General features: G+C 42.3%; 1 protein-coding gene across 1 annotated transcript in view; it reads left to right on the top strand.

Moving 5' to 3' along the window:
* The window catches only part of MYO16 (myosin XVI), a 2,485,855-nt gene that overhangs the window by 1,269,776 nt on the left and 1,195,323 nt on the right, over positions 1–20,756 (top strand). The window contains exon 18 of the mRNA XM_069204246.1: positions 14,652–14,769. Coding sequence (XP_069060347.1) covers positions 14,652–14,769 — 118 coding nt within the window. The remainder of the gene's footprint in view (positions 1–14,651; positions 14,770–20,756) is intronic.

Genomic DNA, 20,756 nt, shown 5'->3' with positions numbered 1-20,756 from the left:
ACATCCTCACAAATTGAGAGTAAGGGAGATTGCCCCTCAAAGTTCAAGATAGAGAGCGGTGGTATTCCAAAAGAGAATTCTTTTCAATAGGTTTAAGGTAGAGACATCTTTAAAGTCTACCATCCTTGACTCTGATGAATAAGTATAAATAGATTACACATAAATTGTGTGTGGCATGAGCGAAGTGTGGATGTGAACTGCAACCATTTAACCAGCCCCAAAGGGTGAATGAGGCTCCTTGTTGCTGTCCCGGATCAGAGAGCAATCATCAATGTACCTCAACCATTCAGAAATGTGATGAAGATAAGGATTGTGTGCAGGGTATATATGCTTCGGTTCAAATTTAACAACAAAAAATTGGATAGATTTCAAAATCATCTCCTCCCATTGCAGCTGCTTTCATCTGCAAATTGAAATCAGTTAGGAAAAGAATGCAGTTCTTGGTGAGACCTATATTATTCAAATTAGCAATAAGTTCAGAAGGCACCTTGCGTTGCCTTGGTTCAATTCCCAAAGTTGTTCTAATCGCTTTTAAAGCTTCTTTTTTCGATGTTAATGTAGAGCTGTTCAATGTACAATGTGACTGACAATTGTACAGCAGAGTTCGAAGCATAAATGTTCACATTTCGCAATGAAGTAGGTAATGTTCCTTGTATTAGATTTAGTGTATGGCACTAATCAATGTAGAGGCACAGCTTCTGTGTCATGGATCTTCGGAAAGTAGCATTTACAGGAGTGCTTACTTTTGGACATTGAAAAATGCACATTCTTTGGGACTTAAGTAGTATCCCAGTTTTGCTTTTCAGAAATGCTGGAAAGACATGAATAGGCCTGGTATAATGTTAATTGTGCAAGAGTAATCAGAGTTATTTCAGTAATTATGCATGATTCTTGTGATGCAAAATTACTAAAATTCAAACTGAGTCATTAAGAGTAATTTGGGGCAAAAATCCTACTACATGAGCACAGGAACAGTGAACTAAGAGAGAGCAAAAGGCTTTTGACTACTGCTGTTCGTGTTCTGTAGACTTAAGTGGTATTTTCTCAGTGCAAAATGCATCCTCAGGTCTATTTTGGAGGTGAAGTAAATAGTGCTAAATGCTAGATCATGCTTCTCAACCAATTACGCATAATTATGAGTAATTTTGCAGTAATTACGGGTAAATATGCTAGAGATCATTATTCCAGTTACACTCATCCCTAGACATGAACCAGGCACATATGCAATCCCTGTGGGTGTAATTGCATATCACTAAAGTCCCCAGCATCCCACTATGATTCAGTCATCCACTGACAAACAGTTTAGCTAATGTATCCTGCAATGGCTGCATTCATAAGATAGTTGCATGTCAATGGAGCACCAGTGGTGTCTGTCTAGATATGGTGTTTCCTGTGATAGGGTGGTTGAAGTACCACATGGGTACAATCAATGCATCATAACAGTGGAGAGAAGTGGGCTGTAGCATGGGATTCCATTGTTGCCCGTTGCCCTCCCACCAGTATCTGCGGTGTGGCAAAATACTGGTTCACTTGCCTGGTGATGCATCTCAGTAATTGGCACAAGTATCATGATTGGTTTGCTTGTGAGGATCCTACCTGACAGTTACCAAGAGAAAGGAAAGGCTACTGCCCACAGTTTGCAACCATTTCAAGGATCATATCAAGAAACAAGCCATGTCCTGTCTGCAGGTCCTCTTTTTCTCAAAATGAGGGTGAACGCGACAAATATATATTTACGGTGGCTTGCCTTCTTATGTGAGCAGGCTGTGTGTGATCGGTTGATTGTCTAGTTAGTTTCACCTGGTGATTGGCCTGGTGGAATGATGACTTGCATTTGGAGTTATGTTGAATAAGAATGTAGTCATATAGATATATGTGAGAAACTGGGTTGTTGGTTGACTGGGGTGTGAGCCATGGTCAAGTAGCAGCCACAATGCTTTGCAAGTTGAACTGCAAAAAGTCACTATATGAACCTGTGCTTAGCCCTGGGTAGCTTGGCACAAAATCTATTCTGACTTAACGTAGAAGCAAGGTGTAAAGTATTTATGCAGCACACAAACATTAATAAAGTGAAAACACAACTAAAGAAAAATCCCAAACCAATTTAAAACAAAATAGTAATAAGTTATTTGACATTAAAACAACAAATTTCCAACCAGGAGAACTGGAGTTGTGAAATTTTGTTTAATTTTTTTTAAACTAGTGCCTCAAAGATCACAACGCTAACCATGGGCACCTAGCGCACAAGACCGGATCAAAGTAAAAAAATATAGCCGACCTAAAAGGGGCACAGTACGGATGCCAAAAGTGTACTGGGCCCAGTAAGCTCCTATCTGCAAACTCAGAAAAATTCATGAGCAAAAAGCTCTGAGAAGATACAATTCAGTGGCACAAGGCTGCAGCGGATGTCTGAGGAGTGACTGTCATTGCAGAAGACAGTTCTACGAGGTCAGATACTCCTTTGGTGAAGGACCACTGAAACGGATTACTGCTGCAGAGAAGAATGTAGCAGGGGAAGCCGCAAAGTCCTCCTGGTTCTCAGAGCAATTTTTGGCCAAAATTCCCCACTTTTGGATTTTGGCTATCTGGGCATCATTGCCACCACTTCCCAGGATACATTACAAACAGGGCACCACTTAGAGGGTAAGACCTCCCTCAGGATGAGTCCATGTTCTGGTACAAGATGGAGGACACATTTTGTGTCCCTGTGTCTTTGAACAAGAAGACAGCAAACTAGGCCTTGAGAGTCAATCTAGAGGTCTTGGGACAGGTGAAGATTCAGTCCTGGTCCCCAAATAGAAGGTAGCAGAGCAGCAGGAAAATCAGGGTGGCAATCCAGCAGGCCAGTAAAGCAGTAGTCTAGTGGAGTGGTAGTCTTTACAGCAGCACAGCAGTCCTTCTTCCTGGCAGAATATCCACATGTCCAGAACTGTACCGAAGAGTTGGTGTTGAGGTCCTACTTTTATACCCTACTGCTCTGGTTCTGGAAGGCAGAAGAAGTTTCTAGATGATAGTTTTGAAGTTCATGGAATTTTCTGGGTCCTCTGCTCCTGGCTCCAAGCTGGCAGCAGTAAATTGCGTGCTCTATGGGACCTTTGCGTGAAGGAAGAGCACAGGCTATTCAGTTGCAAGTGGGGCTGTGCTGATCTATACCCCCTCTTCCTGACAGCAGATGGCCTATTCAGGAACACTTAATACCTGTATTGGGTGACTGTCCGGGAGAAATTCACAAAGTCTAACTGTCAGTTACACCCAGGAATGTGACCTAGGCCAATCTACAGGCATGCAAGTGTTAAGGGCACAAAGATAGTAACTTTCTAAAAGTGGCATTTTTAAACTTGTTACCAGAAAACAGACTTTACCTTTATAGAGGGTTTATCATTACAATTTCATAGACCCCAAACATGTTTACCTTCTTCCTAATTGGAAATTACAGTTTATTACATTTAATACAGAACAAATTGGGAGGTTTTCACTACCAGGACATACAAAACGTAACAGTACATGTCCAACCTTTTCATTACACAGCTCCCTGCTCTATGATCTACCTAGGGCTTACCTTAGTGGTGGCTGATATGTAACAAAAGAGGAGTTTAAGGCTTGACACGTGAATTTTTTTGCCAACTAGACATCGCAGTTTAAAACTGCATTCAGGCTGCAGTGCCACTCACATAAGTGCTACTTAAGTGGGTAGCAAAATAAGTGCTGTAGGTCTAGGCATAGCATTTCATTTAGAAGCCCTGGGTATATGGCATACCACTCTAAAAGGAACTTACCGGTAAATGTATTATGACGGTAGGTTATAAGCCAATGTAACCTTTTTTGAGGGGATGAAGCACAAGGACTTCAGCTCTGGTTAACAGTGATAAGATACACAGGGGCATATTTATACTCTGTTTGCGCCGAATGTGCGTCAAAATTATTGACGCACAATCGGCGCAAACCCTGCCCCATATTTATACTTTGACGCCCGACCCCGCGAGCGTCAAAATTCCACCATGTGCGTAATTTTTTGGAAGGGGGAACCAGCCTTGCGTTAATTATATGCAAGGTGGGCGTTCCCTTCCAAAAAATGACTTTAAGGCCTGTGCCCCTTATTTATACTCTGGCGTCATTTTGACGCACAGGAGGGGGTGGGCCTTAAAAAACGGCACACAGCCTGATGGGCGCCGTTTTTTAACGCCTGGGTCAGGGCAGGCGTTAAAGGACCTGTGGGCTCAGAAGAAGCCCAGAGGTGCCATCCCCTGCCCCCAGGGACACCCCCTGCCACCCTTGCCCACCCCAGGAGGACAACCAAGGATGGAGGGACCCATCCCATGGAAGGAAAGGTAAGTTCGGGTAAGTATTTTTTCACGCTTTTTTTGTGGCATAGGGGGGCCTGATTTGGACCCCCCTACATGCCACTATGCCCAATGACCATGCCCAGGGGACTTAAGTCCCCTGGGCATGGCCATTGGGCAAGGAGGCATGACTCCTGTCTTTGCTAAGACAGGAGTCATGTCAATGGAGGCTGGGCGTAAAAAAAAATGCCCCAAATCCGGTTTGAGGCCTGAATTTTGCCTCAGACCTGACTTGCACCGTTTTTTGACGCACAACCCCCATTTTCCCATACGCCGGCGCTGCCTGGTGTGAGTCATTTTTTTTTACGCACACCAGTCCGCAGTGCCGGCTAACGTCATTCCATTAATAAGGCGCCCGCATGGCGCGTTGGAATGGCGTTAGCCGCCGGTAAAATTTTTGACGCACAACTGCGTTGGCGCAGTTGTGTGTCAAAAAGTATAAATATGGGCCACAGAGTCCTAAAGCCAGCAAAATTCAGGGAGGTGGGGCAAAACGTTTAAGAGAAATCCACCCAAAGGTTGACAGGGCTAAAAGTATATTTATAGGTATATATGTTCTCTACTGTTTCTGCTTATCTTTATTAAGGGTACATATGGTCTGTGTTGTGTGCTTATGTTTTTTGTTAAGAAATATAACTTGCTAATGACACATCATTGGTAAAATCAATGGACCATCTGAAATTACATCATTGGCAACAAAACTGTGCATGAAAGGAGCACAAGTTATAGTTACTTTAGGACATGAGTTATAATTACTAGAAATAAATATAACAAGTGTTTTTTTTAGGTTTAAAACATGATGTCACTAAAATTGTCATCTAACCTTACTTTATCTTTTGTTTTTTTTCCGTGGAAGTGTATATTGTGTTTCCGCAGGAAATGCCTTTTTGTGTTGCTAATAACTTTGGTGCCATTTGACAAATAGCCATGAAACTTTAAAACAAAAGTGTTCCTTTTTTATTAATTGGCATGTGGAAAGTTTTGAGGTGATTCATCAAGAGATGTTGAGAAAAAGGGGGGGGGGCAAAGCACATTTTCCCCATTTATTTTTCTATGGGAACTTTAGATACAGCTTTAGTCCAAACTGCTGAATGGATTTACAACATATTTGTCAGAAAGCTAGATCTTGAGCCAGAAAAAGTACTGTTTGAGAGCTGGTGTAAATCTGTTCAGTAGTTTTTGAGCAATTAATGCTCACATCTTTGTACATATAACACCGCTGAGGCTCAGCAGACCCGACAGATCTACTGCTGAGATCTGATTAGTTGCCACCACATAAGTGGCAGCAGCCATCTTACACCTGGAGACTCATTCTTGAGTTCTAAAATGCACAAAAGAAAATACATAGGGGGCAGGGATGGGATATGCTGATCCCCTAGGCCTGGTGGTGAGGTCAGTGAGGATCCCCACCTGGAGCCAAAAATGTTTTTTTCATGAAATTTTGCAATTAATTTACAGTCAATCCATGAATCTGTAGCAATTTTTAAAACAAATTGAGGCCTCCCATGCCTGCCAAGCCTCCACCCACTGTGGGTCGGAGACCAGGAGGGTTAGCACAGTTTTAAATTAGGGGAGGGGATATGTTGCCCTGTCTCCCCAAACCTCTAAGAGGCCCCATAGGCCCCATTCCAAAATTCAAAAAAAGAGTAAGGAAGCTGCATGGCCTCCTTTTCAAAAGAGCCCATCTCCTGCGGTCATCTGTCATTTAAAGATGGGGGCACACAGCCCACTCCCTGTGCCTCTAAAGTCCCTGGGGACCCCTTTCCCTGGGGCCAGCCTAGTTACTGTGTCTTAGGGGAACCCATCCCCAGGACACAGTAGTTTCCCTTCTGACCCAGCATGAGCAGGGGCACATTACCCAGAAGTGTACCTCAGGTTCACAATAGTAAATCTTATCTCAGTCCTGGAAGAGTGGTAAAGAACAGTCAGGCTACTTAGATGAAGATTTCACAACATCAACATGGATGATAAGTAATTGACATAACTGGAAAGAAGTCCAGCACCAATTTAGAAAAATAAAGCAGATTTTTATCTTAATTTAGTCACCAAAATAAACTTTGTATCTTACATACAACCAAAGTTGTGGATTTTTAAAGTGTTTAAAAATAGAAGCGCATTTAGTTGTCCAATGAATGCCATTTAATTCAATGGGGGAAAGCACAGTGGGGTGAATTCTGTGGAACCCACATGGAGTTAATGTCTGAGGGGTCCCTAGACCAAGCTTCTATATACAATACCTTTTTACCTTGCCCAGAGAGTTCAGGTGCAGATGAAGCCTTGCTTTCCTTAGAAAAGAACGGGAACTGCAAGTGCTGTCAATCAAAGATGCAGCACGCTCCAAAACCACCCTTGGATATGGAGTTACACTCTACCATCAGACAGTAGAAGCCTTTGGGGTCCCAGGATCTGGATTCCACAGCTGGCGCTCTTCTACTACATCTGGTGACTCTGGGTGCATAGTTGGCTTTGCAGCTGTCAATCACAGGAGGGTCATGCCAGAGATGCTTTGCCACTTAGTCCAAGTCACCTTCTTCAGGATGCAGGATCTCAGCAGTGAGTTAATTGCAACATTTGTCATTATTGCTGGGAGTTGCTCTGGAGTTGGTGACATTCAGGGATGGGTCAGTTACCGGGCTGGTGACCAAGAAGTCTAGGCAGCGGTAAAAGTAATCCAGGGGTACTTTGTTAACTGGAGATCGACAGGAGTTGGGTAGTGGCTTGAAACTTGGTGTGAGTCTCACTAGTACTCCCAGGGTGCAGGCCACTGATTTTCTTTGGGCTCAATCAAGAGGGGCCTGATAGGCTGCATGTCTTGCGACACAGCACAACAATTCTTCTGCTGGCTGCAGGTAACTGGTTCCACCAGTTGCTCTCTTGCTGGGAACAATGAGCTTATGCCATGGGCACACTTTGAACACACAGTTCCAGCATATGGCCTCCTCAGGCCACTTAGGTGTCCTCTCTTTAAGCTGCGGTAGAGTCCAAAGTCCTACTGTTAGTGATGATATCTTCCCAGTGCCTCTTCTCACATTCAAAGTCAGAACTGAGGTTCTGGCTCCAGGGGAGCCCCTTAAATCCTACTTTAAGGGGTGTTAAGGGTGTGAGGGACAGTGACCAGTGGGCTACTGGTTCCTGTGGCTAGTCTGTCCCGAGGGGATGACTTCCTGTGGGAATATTTCACTTTTCTACCCCGAACCCACTAATGGACAGGGAAGGAAGTGCTTTGTCCTCAAGTGGGGGACAAGATATTACAAATCAAGGGTGATGAAAGCCTTTGAGGCTCACCGTCTTGATTACTGTAAGCACTAGCCATCCTGGGAGGACAAGGTGTGACCTTCCCCCTGCCCAGGTCCTTTGTCTCCATCCTGGGAGAAGTGTTAGCACAACTAGCAGGAGGGCAGACCCTTGTCTTGGTGGCAAATGGCTCGGGTAAGGCTACCAAGGCAAGAGAAAGCTGGCAACTTAGTCGGCATCCTCTAAGGATGCCACAAAGGTACATGCTAGCTAATCTTAGTCAGAAGAATCATGCTCAGGGTTAAAAAGCACAATGTTTGACACCAAACATGGGGGAAATCGGCCAGGTCATCATGGAGCTGGAAATCTGGGGTTTGCCCCTGTGCCAACTCATGTCATTCTATTCACCTCCAGTCACTTGCGGTAGCATTAAGTTTAAAATGATACCACAGGGTCATACATGCTTGCGCATATATGTCCTCACTCATAACACAGTGCACCCTGTCTCCTGTGTTATAAGAATCCTGCCTTTGGGTTGACTGACCTGTAATATGGGCAGTGAAGGGACTCTGCCTGCACTTGGTGTGAGGAGAGTCAGACTCAAGGAGACAAGCTGCTTGTGCAGGCTTGCATGGCAGCACAGCAAGCTTTGCTTTAACTCGGGTGAAGCAGGCTGGCACAATCAGTGCTGCAACCCTTGTGGCCCCTTTACCATCCCTACCCTAGGTACCACTGGTACCATTTGCTAAGGCCTTACAGGTGTGGTAAAGTCTGCCAGCTGGGGTTACAAAATCACAGTACAATTTAAGGGAAAGAGCACTAGCACTGAGTTCTAATTAGTAGGCCTAAGTGCACTTTCAGATCAAAAACGACAGCATTAAGCAACAGAAAGTGAGGAGTGACCATCCAAAAAGGTGACTTTACAACAGGGCCATTATTAAATCTCCCACCAGGTGAGAGCAAACATTCCTTACCTTCCTTCAGCATAGCAGCAGTAAAGGCATATGCTCACAGCCAGTGGAAGATTTGAACATGCTCCCAATGGGTGGGAGCAAACACCAATACTATTCTCACGTGTAGGGAGTATGCAAAAAACAGCTGCTTCCTCAGAGCAGGAGCTATGCTGGCTTCTGCAGCATGCCTGCAGCAGGCTTGGGTTGAGGGGTCACTGGGGCTCTCCCCACGGCTCTCAATGTGCTGTTTGATGGGTGCCCTGGATGGGCACCAGAGCACCCACCTACAATAGACTCAGGGATCTGGGAAAGGGGCTTCATGGTCCCCTCCTGTTTAAAATGATATGTGGCCCTGGGGAATGGGGTCTGCAGGGGCCTAGTAAGGCTTGAGGAGGGAGCCATCTGGCCCCTTTCCCCTTTACTATGGTAATCGGCCCCAGGGGATGGGAGTCCCTGGAGCCTACTAAGACTTAGTGAGGGGAACACACTGCCCCTCCCCATTTTAATGCCACCGGCTCTCTGGTGCTACTATTAGCTCTAGGAGATTGGCTGCTTGCGGGCAATGGACACAGGGCCTGGCTGCAGGGATGGGGTTGGCTGCCTGTGGAGGAGTTGACCGCAGGCCGGGCGCTGTTGCCAAACCCCTACTGTGCAGGTCCAAAGACTGTGTTCAGCATGGGGTTGCTGCTTGCGAGGGTTTGCACATAGGGCCTGGCTGCAAGCCAGTCCTTGTGACCAACCCCACACTGCTCATGACCAAAGGCCATGCGCAGAATGGGTTTTACTGTCTGTGGCCAACCCCTGATGAGTGTAGCGGAAGCTGGCTTTACGTATGGTAACAAAATATTACTTTGTATTAAAATATCCCTTGAAAGTTTCTAAAAAAAAAGCACTGCTGACTACCCCACATATTAAATCACTCGATATCTTCTATGACATTATTGTAAATATCACTGCAAGATTTGCAATGAAATTATTGATATGAAACCCATGCATGGCAGGGGCACAAGCTATAGCTGCCAGAGCTAATTATAATTGGTGAATTTCAGTGAAGATAGATAGATAGATAGATAGATAGATAGATAGATAGATAGATAGATAGATAGATAGATAGATAGATAGATAATACTTTACTGATTAGGCCCCAGAAGAATGTGCTTCTTTGCTGAGAGGAAACAAAGGGCCAGATTTACAAGAAAGTGGTGCATCGGCCCCTGTCCCACCTAACAACACCATCGTTTCACCATATTCACGATTCAGTGCCCCATGGCAGTCGTTTCCACAATAGCATCATTATTCATGATGTTGATGTGGCGCTTTTCTGGATTAGAGCCATAAATTATGGTGCTAGCGCAGCAAAGCACTAGGGAGGCCCATAGGCTACTATGGGCCCGTCACTTTAATGCCTGTCCCGAGCAGGCATTAAAAATGACAGAAAAAATGTTGCAGTGAAATCTTGTAGCTGCGCCATTTTTTGCTGCCTCCATGCATGGAAATGCCCCCTTGCATACGTTATGACTGGCGCAGGCATATTGTGGTGCAATTAGCCTCAAAAGCCTTGTAAATCGGGCACATAGTTGTGAAGCATAGGTGCTTGAATTGTCTGTTTTATATATTTTGCAGTCAAGGAGTGGTGTGCTATTCTTGGGTGTGATTGTACAAAGTTCCTAAAGCCAAAACAATATTCTTTTGTGCATGTTATTTTTTATCTGAGTATTTGGAGTGTGGTGTGGTGTACATATCCTGCTTCTTTGCCCATGAACATCGAAGAAACGCATTGTTGCTAAAGACGTCATCTTCTAACCTGCCCACAATTTTTGATAAAACTTAATAACCTATCTGTTTCGTGATCATGAGATACCTATTCAATTGTGTTTTTCCATTTTATGCTCGTTAACAACAACTTTGTGTACACACTTCCTTCACACATGCCTCTTAAGAGCTACAGTTAGCCCTTTTCTCTCATAACCAGTCCCTCTCACTTATTGTGGGGGTTGAAGTTAGTTTGCTTGGCCACCCATCATTACCCATTCAAACATCTGTGTACCCAGTCTTAACGCTAGACATATAACTGTGGAAAGTCTGCTCTACACCTGGTTCTACCAAGCGGTAAGTGGAATTTTTGGCAGTACAAATCCACAACTTTTGATAGTGTGAATGAGGGACTGAATATTCTGATTGCAAATTTAACTTCTGTAGGGCAGAATTCAATTGTCTGGCTGAAATCGAACCATTCAGTCTGATGTCATTGAGTACTACAGAATAGAATTTAAAAAACGGTTGTCCTGTAGGACTCATTCAAGGAATACCTATAGTCTAACTTCAAGGTATTCAATTGAATTGTACGATTAATACTGTTACACTGACATCATCATAGAAATAGTATTCAAGACTCCTTGGTAGAAATTATATTGCTCTTCATTATAGATATATACATACAAGGTGCAAAGTGTACAATGGAAAAGTGCAGACGACGCAGTGCTGGTGTAGGTGCATATATACCAGAGTGATATAAAATGCACTCAACATATCCCTGGCCACAGATTCACATGGAGGAATTTATGTCTTAATATAATCCTCCAACACTAACTGTGCTCCAAACTGTTGAATGGGTCTGCGGGTCTGGAAAGAGCAAGAATAGGAATGACGTCTGAATTCAAGGCATAAAAAGTCAGATTCAGCAATACAAGTGAAAAACACTATTTAAAATTCTGTAAGAAGACACATGTATTCCCACAAAAAAGTGAAAACAAAACGTTATACTGTTACGACAGTTAAATATTTTTGTAGAGGTTTATTGTTTTCATTGGCACTTTGAAGTGATTCACTCCATGCGTGATTATATAAAACTAAGGGCCTTGGTTACGAAGCCCTAGCGGCACACTGTGACCCGAAGCGCCATTTTTGTTTACGTTCCGGTGGGGCAGTGTGCCAGCCCATATTAACAAGACCATGCAGAGCCACCTTGCATGGCTCTTCATGGTCTTTTAAATATATACCCCTTTCAGGCATAACACTGTGTGAAAGGGGCGCTCCATGGGTGTTGCTTGGGGTGTTCCCTAGATTCAGAAGGAATTTGATGCATTCCTAGATTTACAAGTCTGGGAATGCATAAGATTCCTCTGCCACCTCAGGGGTGGCATACGAGTGATGATATGGGGAGAAATATCTTTCTTTCTCCCCGTTTTTATCCCTTTCTATTTGTGCTGCAATCTGCTGCTCACATAGAAAGAGGAAAACACCTCTTGTAATTGTGGCAGGCACCCTTGCACCATGGTGCAATGGTTCCTGCGTTGGTGCATTGTAAAAATGTGTGTGCCAGTACAGGGGAAGAGGAAAGAAATGTGCCGTATCTTGTAGATACGGGGCATTTCAGCCCTTTCCCGGTGGCACAGGACGGAGCAGCAAGCACGCCGCCATATGCCAAGGGCCTTGTAAATGAAGCCCTAAGTCTGAAATCAAATGAAATGAAAGGTTATGTCTCCTGCCAGATATGTGGCATTCTATGATTAGGTTCTTGGAAAAAGACATTAGTTTAGGAATGTGAATTTCAAAATGGATGTCAAACTATTGTCTAATAGTTTGCCTATGTATATTAACATAAAATTAAGTGAGAATCATGGGAATCACTACATTTAATTCTATTTTAGAAGATCTGTTTATCTTAACTTCATTCATAGAAGTTGCCTTCAGATGTGGCGAAATAGTTGATGAGCTTTCTGTCTCATAAATGACAATAGCTTCTTACTGGAAAACGTAATGCTGCAGTTTATGCCATTTATATAAACACCAAGTCGAACAATTAGACAGTTTAGTGTATCCAAGTTCTTAATCTTATGAACACTGAAAGGCTGAGTTGGTCCTTTCTAGGATTTAAAAGTGTAACTAGCAGGTTCGACCAAAAATGCTTCACTCCCTGGGCAATTATACATGCTCAGTTGTGCAAAATGACATGATTCGGTCCAGAGAGAAGAAAATCGCACGTTAGCACGGTTCTAAATTGGTGAGTACGCAGGATGGGCAAACTTGTCAACAAAGCCCGTGGTAAGTGGAATAACAAGCAGATACAACTCACTTCGCAATTGTTGGTCAGTCACGTGTTTCAAATCACCCTCTAAGTTAGAAAAATGTTTTTCATACCGAAGGTTTTTGGCACAGATCAGGGATAAAAGCTTGTAATTCCAAATAGTCCTTTTAAAACTAATGTATGTGGGAAAATAGGCTGCAAGGAGGAAGAGGCAAGTTGGAAGGAGAATTGATCTTGGGATGCAGCCTTGTCAAGAGAACTGAAGAAAGTTAAAGGAACAGAGGAGACAGGGATTGGGTCTAAATGATAAAGAAATTTATAAGGTGACACTTGCGGGAGTGTAGATTTATGAATACCAGGATTTAATAAACATTTTCAAAAGTAACCCGCCGTAAACTGCCATTGCCCTTTGACAGTTGTAGATTACCTAGAGCACCTGGAACGATTTTGCAAATCGTTAATTACAAAAAGATTGTACAATTGCACGTATGTTACAATTGTACTCTAAGAAATCCCATCACATTTGTGCAATCGCGCTGTTTTCCTGTGAAAAATGCATTTAGGCCACGGAGAAATCAGTTTCCTACACACCCTTTCAATTTTGGGATGAGACCATTGCCACCCCAACTCTGAAAATAGATTTCTTCTACCCTTAATATTAATAAATCTCCAACTGTTTTCAGGGTGAGATTAGGTCTCAAATTTTTTGTGAGCATCCGCAACTCAAAAATGTGTTAATGTTTGCAAACGTTCCAGATCATCGCTGAGCTGGAAAGCCCACTCTTCGTCCCGAGGTACGATTTCTCCAAATGTACTATGACGCAATATTGGGGCAATGTTACGTCAGTAAACCGAGAGCAAGTTCATCTTTTGTACATTTCTTGCTCGTATAAAGTGTTCTTGTTTGTAGATAAGTTACGCATCAAAACGGGCGTATTTCTGATCCATTTAAACATATTAATTCCACGCCAGTTATAAAGATTAGGATTTATATCTCGAATTATTTGAAATCTTATTCTGTTTTGTCATCTAATTTCATACCATGATGATGATGATGATATTACATTATTATTATTATTATTAGTAGTAGTAGTGGTAGTAGTAGTAGCAGTGGTAGTAGTGGTATTATTATTATTAATATTGTTGTTTTTATTGATATTATTGTTGTTGCTTGTGGTGGTATTATTATTGGTGTTACTATTATCATCACTACTACTGCATTTATCGTGTTTTGTTATGATTATGCGTAGCAATAGCATCATAGAAATTATTATTATTATTGTTTTTTTGTTGTTGTTTCTGTTATAAATATTCGAGCAAGCACAGACCAGGCCGAACACATTAGAGCACTAGGCACAAATATAATCCGGTACAACCAAACTGTGAGACAGGTAGCAACATAAAAACTAAAGAAAGTACAAAATATCACGGTTCTATACAACGCCATCATGGATGCACGAATAGCCGTAAAAGAGGGCGGTAGAAGACCAGCGCTTATCCTTATTAGACAATGGCCAGAATAGAAGTGACTGTGTGAGGTGCAAAGGTACATGAGAAAGTTGGAATGGTATGTGGCATGGACATTACTGCATCAGGATCATCACAACTATGCCAATTTTATTTGGTATACTGTTTCACGTTCCATATATTGAAACCTATTATAACAACACCCTATGTCTGGGACCTATGTCCTAGAAATAGGTACTATAGTTGAGTGAGTTGAATACACACTGTAAAGATTTGCTGCGACCTGCAGGCCAATCCTATCCAAAATCTAATATATCCTTTATCCTTCTAAGGTCGTAGCATTGGGTGCCATTCAGATGGTAACAGTAGCACGGTGTTATCAAGCTATACTGTACATAAAAGCAAGTTTGTATTATACATTTAACTGTCGAGATTTGCTTGCAGAGTGTTATTCTAATTAATGTAACCACTGAGAGTTTTAGTTTTTTCAAAACTCAACCCACATTCAATCAACGAAGGGAATGTGGAAGTTGTTGCTTGCAAGCTGACAAGTTTGATTGTAATGTTAATGGACTGCCTTTCCTGCTGTATAGAAGCCAGTGTTTTACTCACTGTTTAATATTCATATAGGAGGTGGAAAACCTGTTTGTGATCCTCTCAGCAATTCTGCACCTAGGAGACCTTCGGTTTATTGCGTTGACGGACGCTGAGTCAGCATTTGTGTCAGACTTGCAGCTTCTCGAACAAGGTCAGTTTATCTCTCGAATTTCTGAAAGCAAAAGCGAAGCATAAATTCCCTTATTCACCTGCAGGTGGCGACGCTCACCTATGAAAGCATAGGCATTAGTTAGCACGTGTCTTTGTTTACCACACTGGGGTGCAGAAGGAATGCACCGTGGTTAGTTAATAATATAATCGTACTAAGGTGCATATGTATACTCCGTTTGCGCCGAATTTGCGTCGTTTTTTTCGATGCAAATTCGATGCAAAACTAACTCCATATTTATACTTTGGCGTTAGATGCATCTAGCGCCAAAGTTCATGGAGTTAGCGTCATTTTTTGGCGTGAACACCTTCCTTGCGTTAATGATATGCAAGGTAGGCGTTCCCGTCTTAAAAAATGACTCCGATGCTATTGCGTCGGATTTATACTCCCGGGCAAAAATGACGCCCGGGAGTGGGCGGGACTAAAAAACCCGCATTTGCGCCGGATTTTAGCGCCTGGGTCAGGGCAGGCGTTAAGGGACCTGTGGGCTCAGAATGAGCCCAGAGGTGCCCTCCCAAGCCCCCAGGGACACCCCCTGCCACCCTTGCCCACCCCAGGAGGACACCCAAGGATGGAGGGACCCATCCCAGGGAAGAAAAGGTAAGTTGTGGTAAGTATTTAAAAAAAAAAAAAATTGTGGCATAGGGGGGCCTGATTTGTGCCCCCCTACATGCCATTGTGCCCAATGACCATGCCCAGGGGACATAAGTCCCCTGGGCATGGCCATTGGGCAAGGGGGCATGACTCCTGTCTTTGCTAAGACAGGAGTCATGTTAATGGCGTCTGGGCGCCAACAAAAAATGGCGCAAATCGGGTTAAGACGATTTTTTTGCCTCAGCCTGACTTGCCCCATTTTTGGACGCCCAAACGCCATTTTTCCCTACGCCGGCGCTGCCTGGTGTACGTGTTTTTTTTTCACCCACACCAGGCAGCGCCGGTCGGCTAACGCCGGCTAACGCCGGCTAACGCCATTCAATAAATACGGCGCCCGCATGGCGCTTCAGAATGGCGTTAGCCGGCGCTAATTTTTTTGGCGCAAAACTGCGTTAGCGCAGTTTTGCGTCAAAAAGTATAAATATGGCCCTAAATATATTGATTAATCAACATAGAAATACTGCACAATATAAGACGACTTCTCATCCAATCTAGCGCCGTTATTTGGCAATTGTAGTACTTTTAACGTCTGTTTTTGAAGATAGATATCGGTGAGATGCGTTATGTGAATTGTCTACGTGTATTCTCTGCAATTAGATATATTTTGATAGTTTTGCTAAAAACTACTAATGCTTTGCAGATGCACTGCGAATTATTTATTCATTGCCGAACTTATTTTTAAGTAAGGAGGTCTAACATAACGCTTGTAAAATACTAGAAGTAGTCAGTGAATGACACTATCTGAAAATACGCTTTTAGCAGCTACCCACTGAAGAAGGCTGACAACATAAACTTATTTTAGAGACATAAAGACAGCTTGAGACCACACTTTTCAAATTATGCGAGTAGAGGTATAAAGCGTCACATATAAATGTTTTTACAGCATACACTTCCGCACACATTGTTATTTGCGTCTCTTTATTAAGATAGCTTGCTCTCGAGATCTCGGTGTATGTAACCTGCAGGTCACATAACAAAGTGGCTCAGACATAAAGGCTCTAGACTGAAGCCTGGCTCCTGCTCAGCACAAGGTCCTGTTGAAACCTCGGGCTCACAGCGAGCCGAGCTTTCATGTGGCTTCTGCCTGTCTTCCTCTCTCTGCGAGGATGTGACGTTACTGTCAGAGCTACTTACTGTGGAACTGAGAAACCAGGGCCAAGATTTATGGGCTTTTGATGCACATCAGCAAAGTAAGACACCCTGCTGCACTGCCATAAGTCAAAGGGAAAGGCCGGGAATGAGCCATATACATGCAATATGGCACATTCCTGTCCTTTCTTACTGCACTTGCACCATGTTGGCTGCCAAGTTCCAGTGCAGGCACCCACGCACCATGGTGCAAGCGTGTCTGCGTTGCATGCAGGATTGTTTTTGAGCAGGAAGGTGCACTTTTCTTGACAAAAACAATCCTGAGTGGCTTTTTCTTCAAAGAGGAAACAACAAGGAGAGACAAACATATTTCTCCTCGTTGCACCCCCCCCCCGAGGAGGCATACATTTTGAAGAATCCCCAAGTTTACAGGCTCTTGTAAAACTGAAGATGTGTCAAAATCCATGGGTGTTGCATGGGAAAGAAAACCCACCATAACGCTCATGGAACGCCCCCCCGTCGCAGAGTAGGTCAATGCAGCAATTTGCGCTGCCTTGCCTCACTCCATATCTATGAGGTCATACAAAGCCAACGCAAACATGGCCTCATAGATATGGTTGAGAGGTTTGCGCCACTAGTGCATCACAATAAGTGATGCAACAGAGGCGCAAGTCTCTCATAAATATGCCCCAAGTTCGAATCTCGGCTTCAGTTCAACATCTTGTGATTCTGAGCAGATTACATATTCTCCCCATGCCTATAAACAATGCATCTGATCCTATGTAATGTAACTGGTTCTCATGTATAGCACTCCTAAACCTTCGCGTCAAGTTTGTGTTGTTTTACAAATGCACCTTGGATTTGGTGGAGCAGGGACTTCAAATAAATATTTGGTTTATGGTGTAAATCTTACCAACTCATTCAGACAAAGCTCCCCACTTTTACTGGGCCCAAGGTTGATAGACCTTTGCTGTAAGTAAGATTTAATCAGGAGCTGTACATCAAAAATCAGTTTAATCATCATAGTTTCAATTTCAATCTTGGGAGTCAATGGTGAGATTTGGTGTGAGTTTCAACGTTTTATTTGAAACCTTTTAGCAAGTAAATCTTTATTGATCACTATCAAAGTAATCAATTAGAAAAAATAATACAAATCACTAATATCAAAACAAATACTTAAAATATGTTCCATAAAGGAAAAGTCCCTGTTCTAAGCTATGAAGAATGAGAGAAAACATTAGTCAGAATCCATACAGAGATATGAATTTGAGAGGTGAAAGCATGAAGCTTTTAGCCTTAAAACTCAACTAATAATCAAGGCAGAACTTCTCAGAAAGAGAGGTTGAAGAAACTCAGTAGAATCTCAGAGCCGCATAGATTCAAACAAGGAAAATAAACGGTCTCTCAGATTGAATCTGAAAAGCATCTGCATTGGGCTCTGCAGAAAGGTCTGGGAAATCAGCAAAGCATGTTCTGTCCTACTTTAGGAACACTGAGGCCCATATTTATACATTTTTAGCGCCGCATTTGCGCCACCTTTTGATGCAAAAACTGCACAAACTTACAAAATACAATTGTATTTTGAAAGTTTGCGGCTCTTTCGCATAAAAAAATGATGCAAATGCGACACTAAAAAAGTACAAATATGGGCCTTATTTTTATAAGTTTTTCATATCTGTAGTTGCAACAAATCGTTGCTGTTCTCAGTTGTCTCGTCCAATCAGCACATTGTTTCATCATTGGAACAGGAAAGCTTCCATCGTCTAAGTAGTCAAAAGACAATGACTAAGATATTCACATTCAACTGAAACACTTTATGAAATATTTTGCAAGTTAGAGAAAGATTCCCAACTTTCACTTACTATAAGATAACTGCAGTTCATGGTTAGGCCTCTGCACCACACTATTTGGTAATGGGTTTCTCAAACCTTTTAAACTAACAAGAGTATTGTTCATATGAAACCTTCTACAGAGCTTAAGCTGTGAAAACTATGAGTATGGGAAGGTCAAAATCTAACAATTTCTATTAAGTCGTACATTTCTCAGTACATTTGTGTCATTGAAAGTTTAACATCTCACATTCCTGACCCAGATCAGGGTTTTGTAAAAGAAAAGAAAAATGCACTAAGAAGCCTTTTAAACTTAACACTGATATCCATGTAAGCCTACTTCTCTCATTTGCTACACCTTTTCGTCTGAGGCCTACACATTTACATGTTTATTGTATTAATTTTCATTATTTGAAACCGCCTAGCAAGGTATTATCAAAGCCTTAACATAAAGAAAGACAAATAGATACCCATTTACTGACTGATTTGTACAAATTGAAAGCAGAAAAACCTGGATAAATCGTGGCTTCCCTACTTAAATTGTGTGATGTTGGGCAAAAGTTTGATTTCAAGAAAATTATTTTTATCTTTATTATTGTGCATGCAAGCACTTTCAAATATGTGAGTTCAGAATACCAGTTGTACAAAATTATTACTTTTAATAAGCACTTCTCAGTGCAATGCTACAATTTGCCCTTTTAATGTCAAAACTTTCACATGTTCAAGATTTTATTTTTTTTTAATTTTGAAGAGACTTTGTCATATTTTATCTGATGTTTATGGCGTGATTTACATAGGAAACATGTTCAGGTCTTGGCTCCTGCAATAAGATCTAAGCCAGACCCTTGCCTTGGCTCTCCCTTCTAATTTGTTGTTTTGACCACTTCTATTCAGACGGATGTACTTTTGGGGCAATTCTTTGATTATTATGAAGTTGGGTAAACATAACAGCCCAAGGATTACTCAAGTTGAGGTGCAGATCTGGCTTGTTCACTCCCAGTAAACTCACCATTGGTGAACTGACATAGATCTGGGCCATACACCATTTTACACTAAAAATCGCAAATTTCAGCTGTGTGCTAGCTCATGAGCAGCATCAGATTGGATTCAATAAATAGGCCTGAGCATGCATAAAATGGCCCACAATCGTGGATCATGATCTATTTTAAATCATTCCTTGGTTAGTTTAGGGGGCTAACTTGTGGCAAAAAGTGGTAAATTTAGACTTCGATTCCCAAATTAACTTTCAATCTCTTTATCAGCTCCTTTCACTCTTTCTCTCTTGATGTCTACCCCGTACCTTCTTTCTTCTCTCTTCTGACATCTCCTCCCCTCTATTCTTTAAACTATTGTTTAAGCTACTCAGCTTCTCTCTCTGTTATAAAAACTCAATTTGCCTACCTCCCTTTCTTCTCATCCAGCCTTTGTTCCTCTTTACCCCTCCTTTGTCCTTTTCCTGATGTTTGCCAGATTCAATTTTTTCCTGCTCTTTCCTCCTCTTTCTTTTTATCATCCCTTCAGATTGTTCAGCTTCTGTTTCTACCTTTCTTTCTCTTTTTACTTTCTTCTCAAGCCCTATACAGTGTTTCCTTCATCTCATGTCTTCATCAATTATTTCTTTTCTCTAAAAAGCGTATTTATTACCTCTCCATTTTATAAAATCCAACCTGTGGTCCTATTGATAATCCCCTCTGCTCATCTCTAGTTTTTTCCCCATAATAACGGTCTCTTCTTTTCCTCTGCTTTGCTCTTCTTCCTTCATGACCCCACCCCTTTTTATTCTCCACCCAACCTTTTTCTCCTTTCTGTATCTTCAGCCTTTTTACCACCAGTTTCCTCTCAAGTCTTCATCATCCATTTCCTTCTTTCATTCATTTATTTCATTGTTCTCGCTCTTCAGCTTTTCTACCTCCTTCTGCGAGCCCTTGGATCTTTTGGAGGCAGGGATGAACCCTATTTTTTACAAAAACTCTGATCATGCCTCTGTGTTCTCTTCTCACCATCTCCTTCTTCTTTTCTGTCTCATCTTCATACAGTGGGAGTGCGTAGAAGCAGGCTCAATTAAATTAATCATAGTAAATGTTATTCAAAAAATAAAAGCAGTCAACTGGACCTCCAACAAGTGGGCAATTCACTAAGAGGAGGACGGGGTAGGGATGAAAGCAGAGACCACTAGATATGAACGGACACCCCCACAACCAATGGTTAGTTTTAAGCATGTAACTAAGGGCAGAATTTAAGAAAAGTGATGCTGCATCCAATGGAACGCCATATTTCTCGCACCCCCTTGCACCCTCTAAGGCCACCATGTGTGTGCCATATTTATAATACGGCGTGCCATGGCAGTATTAGGGACAATAGCATCAAAATTTTTGGTGCAAATGGTTACAAAGTGGC

This window comes from Pleurodeles waltl, chromosome 8, assembly GCF_031143425.1.
Source record: "Pleurodeles waltl isolate 20211129_DDA chromosome 8, aPleWal1.hap1.20221129, whole genome shotgun sequence".
NCBI lineage: Eukaryota > Metazoa > Chordata > Amphibia > Caudata > Salamandridae > Pleurodeles > Pleurodeles waltl.
The sequence above is the reverse complement of the archived record's forward strand: the minus strand, read 5'-3'. Positions and strand labels throughout refer to the sequence as shown.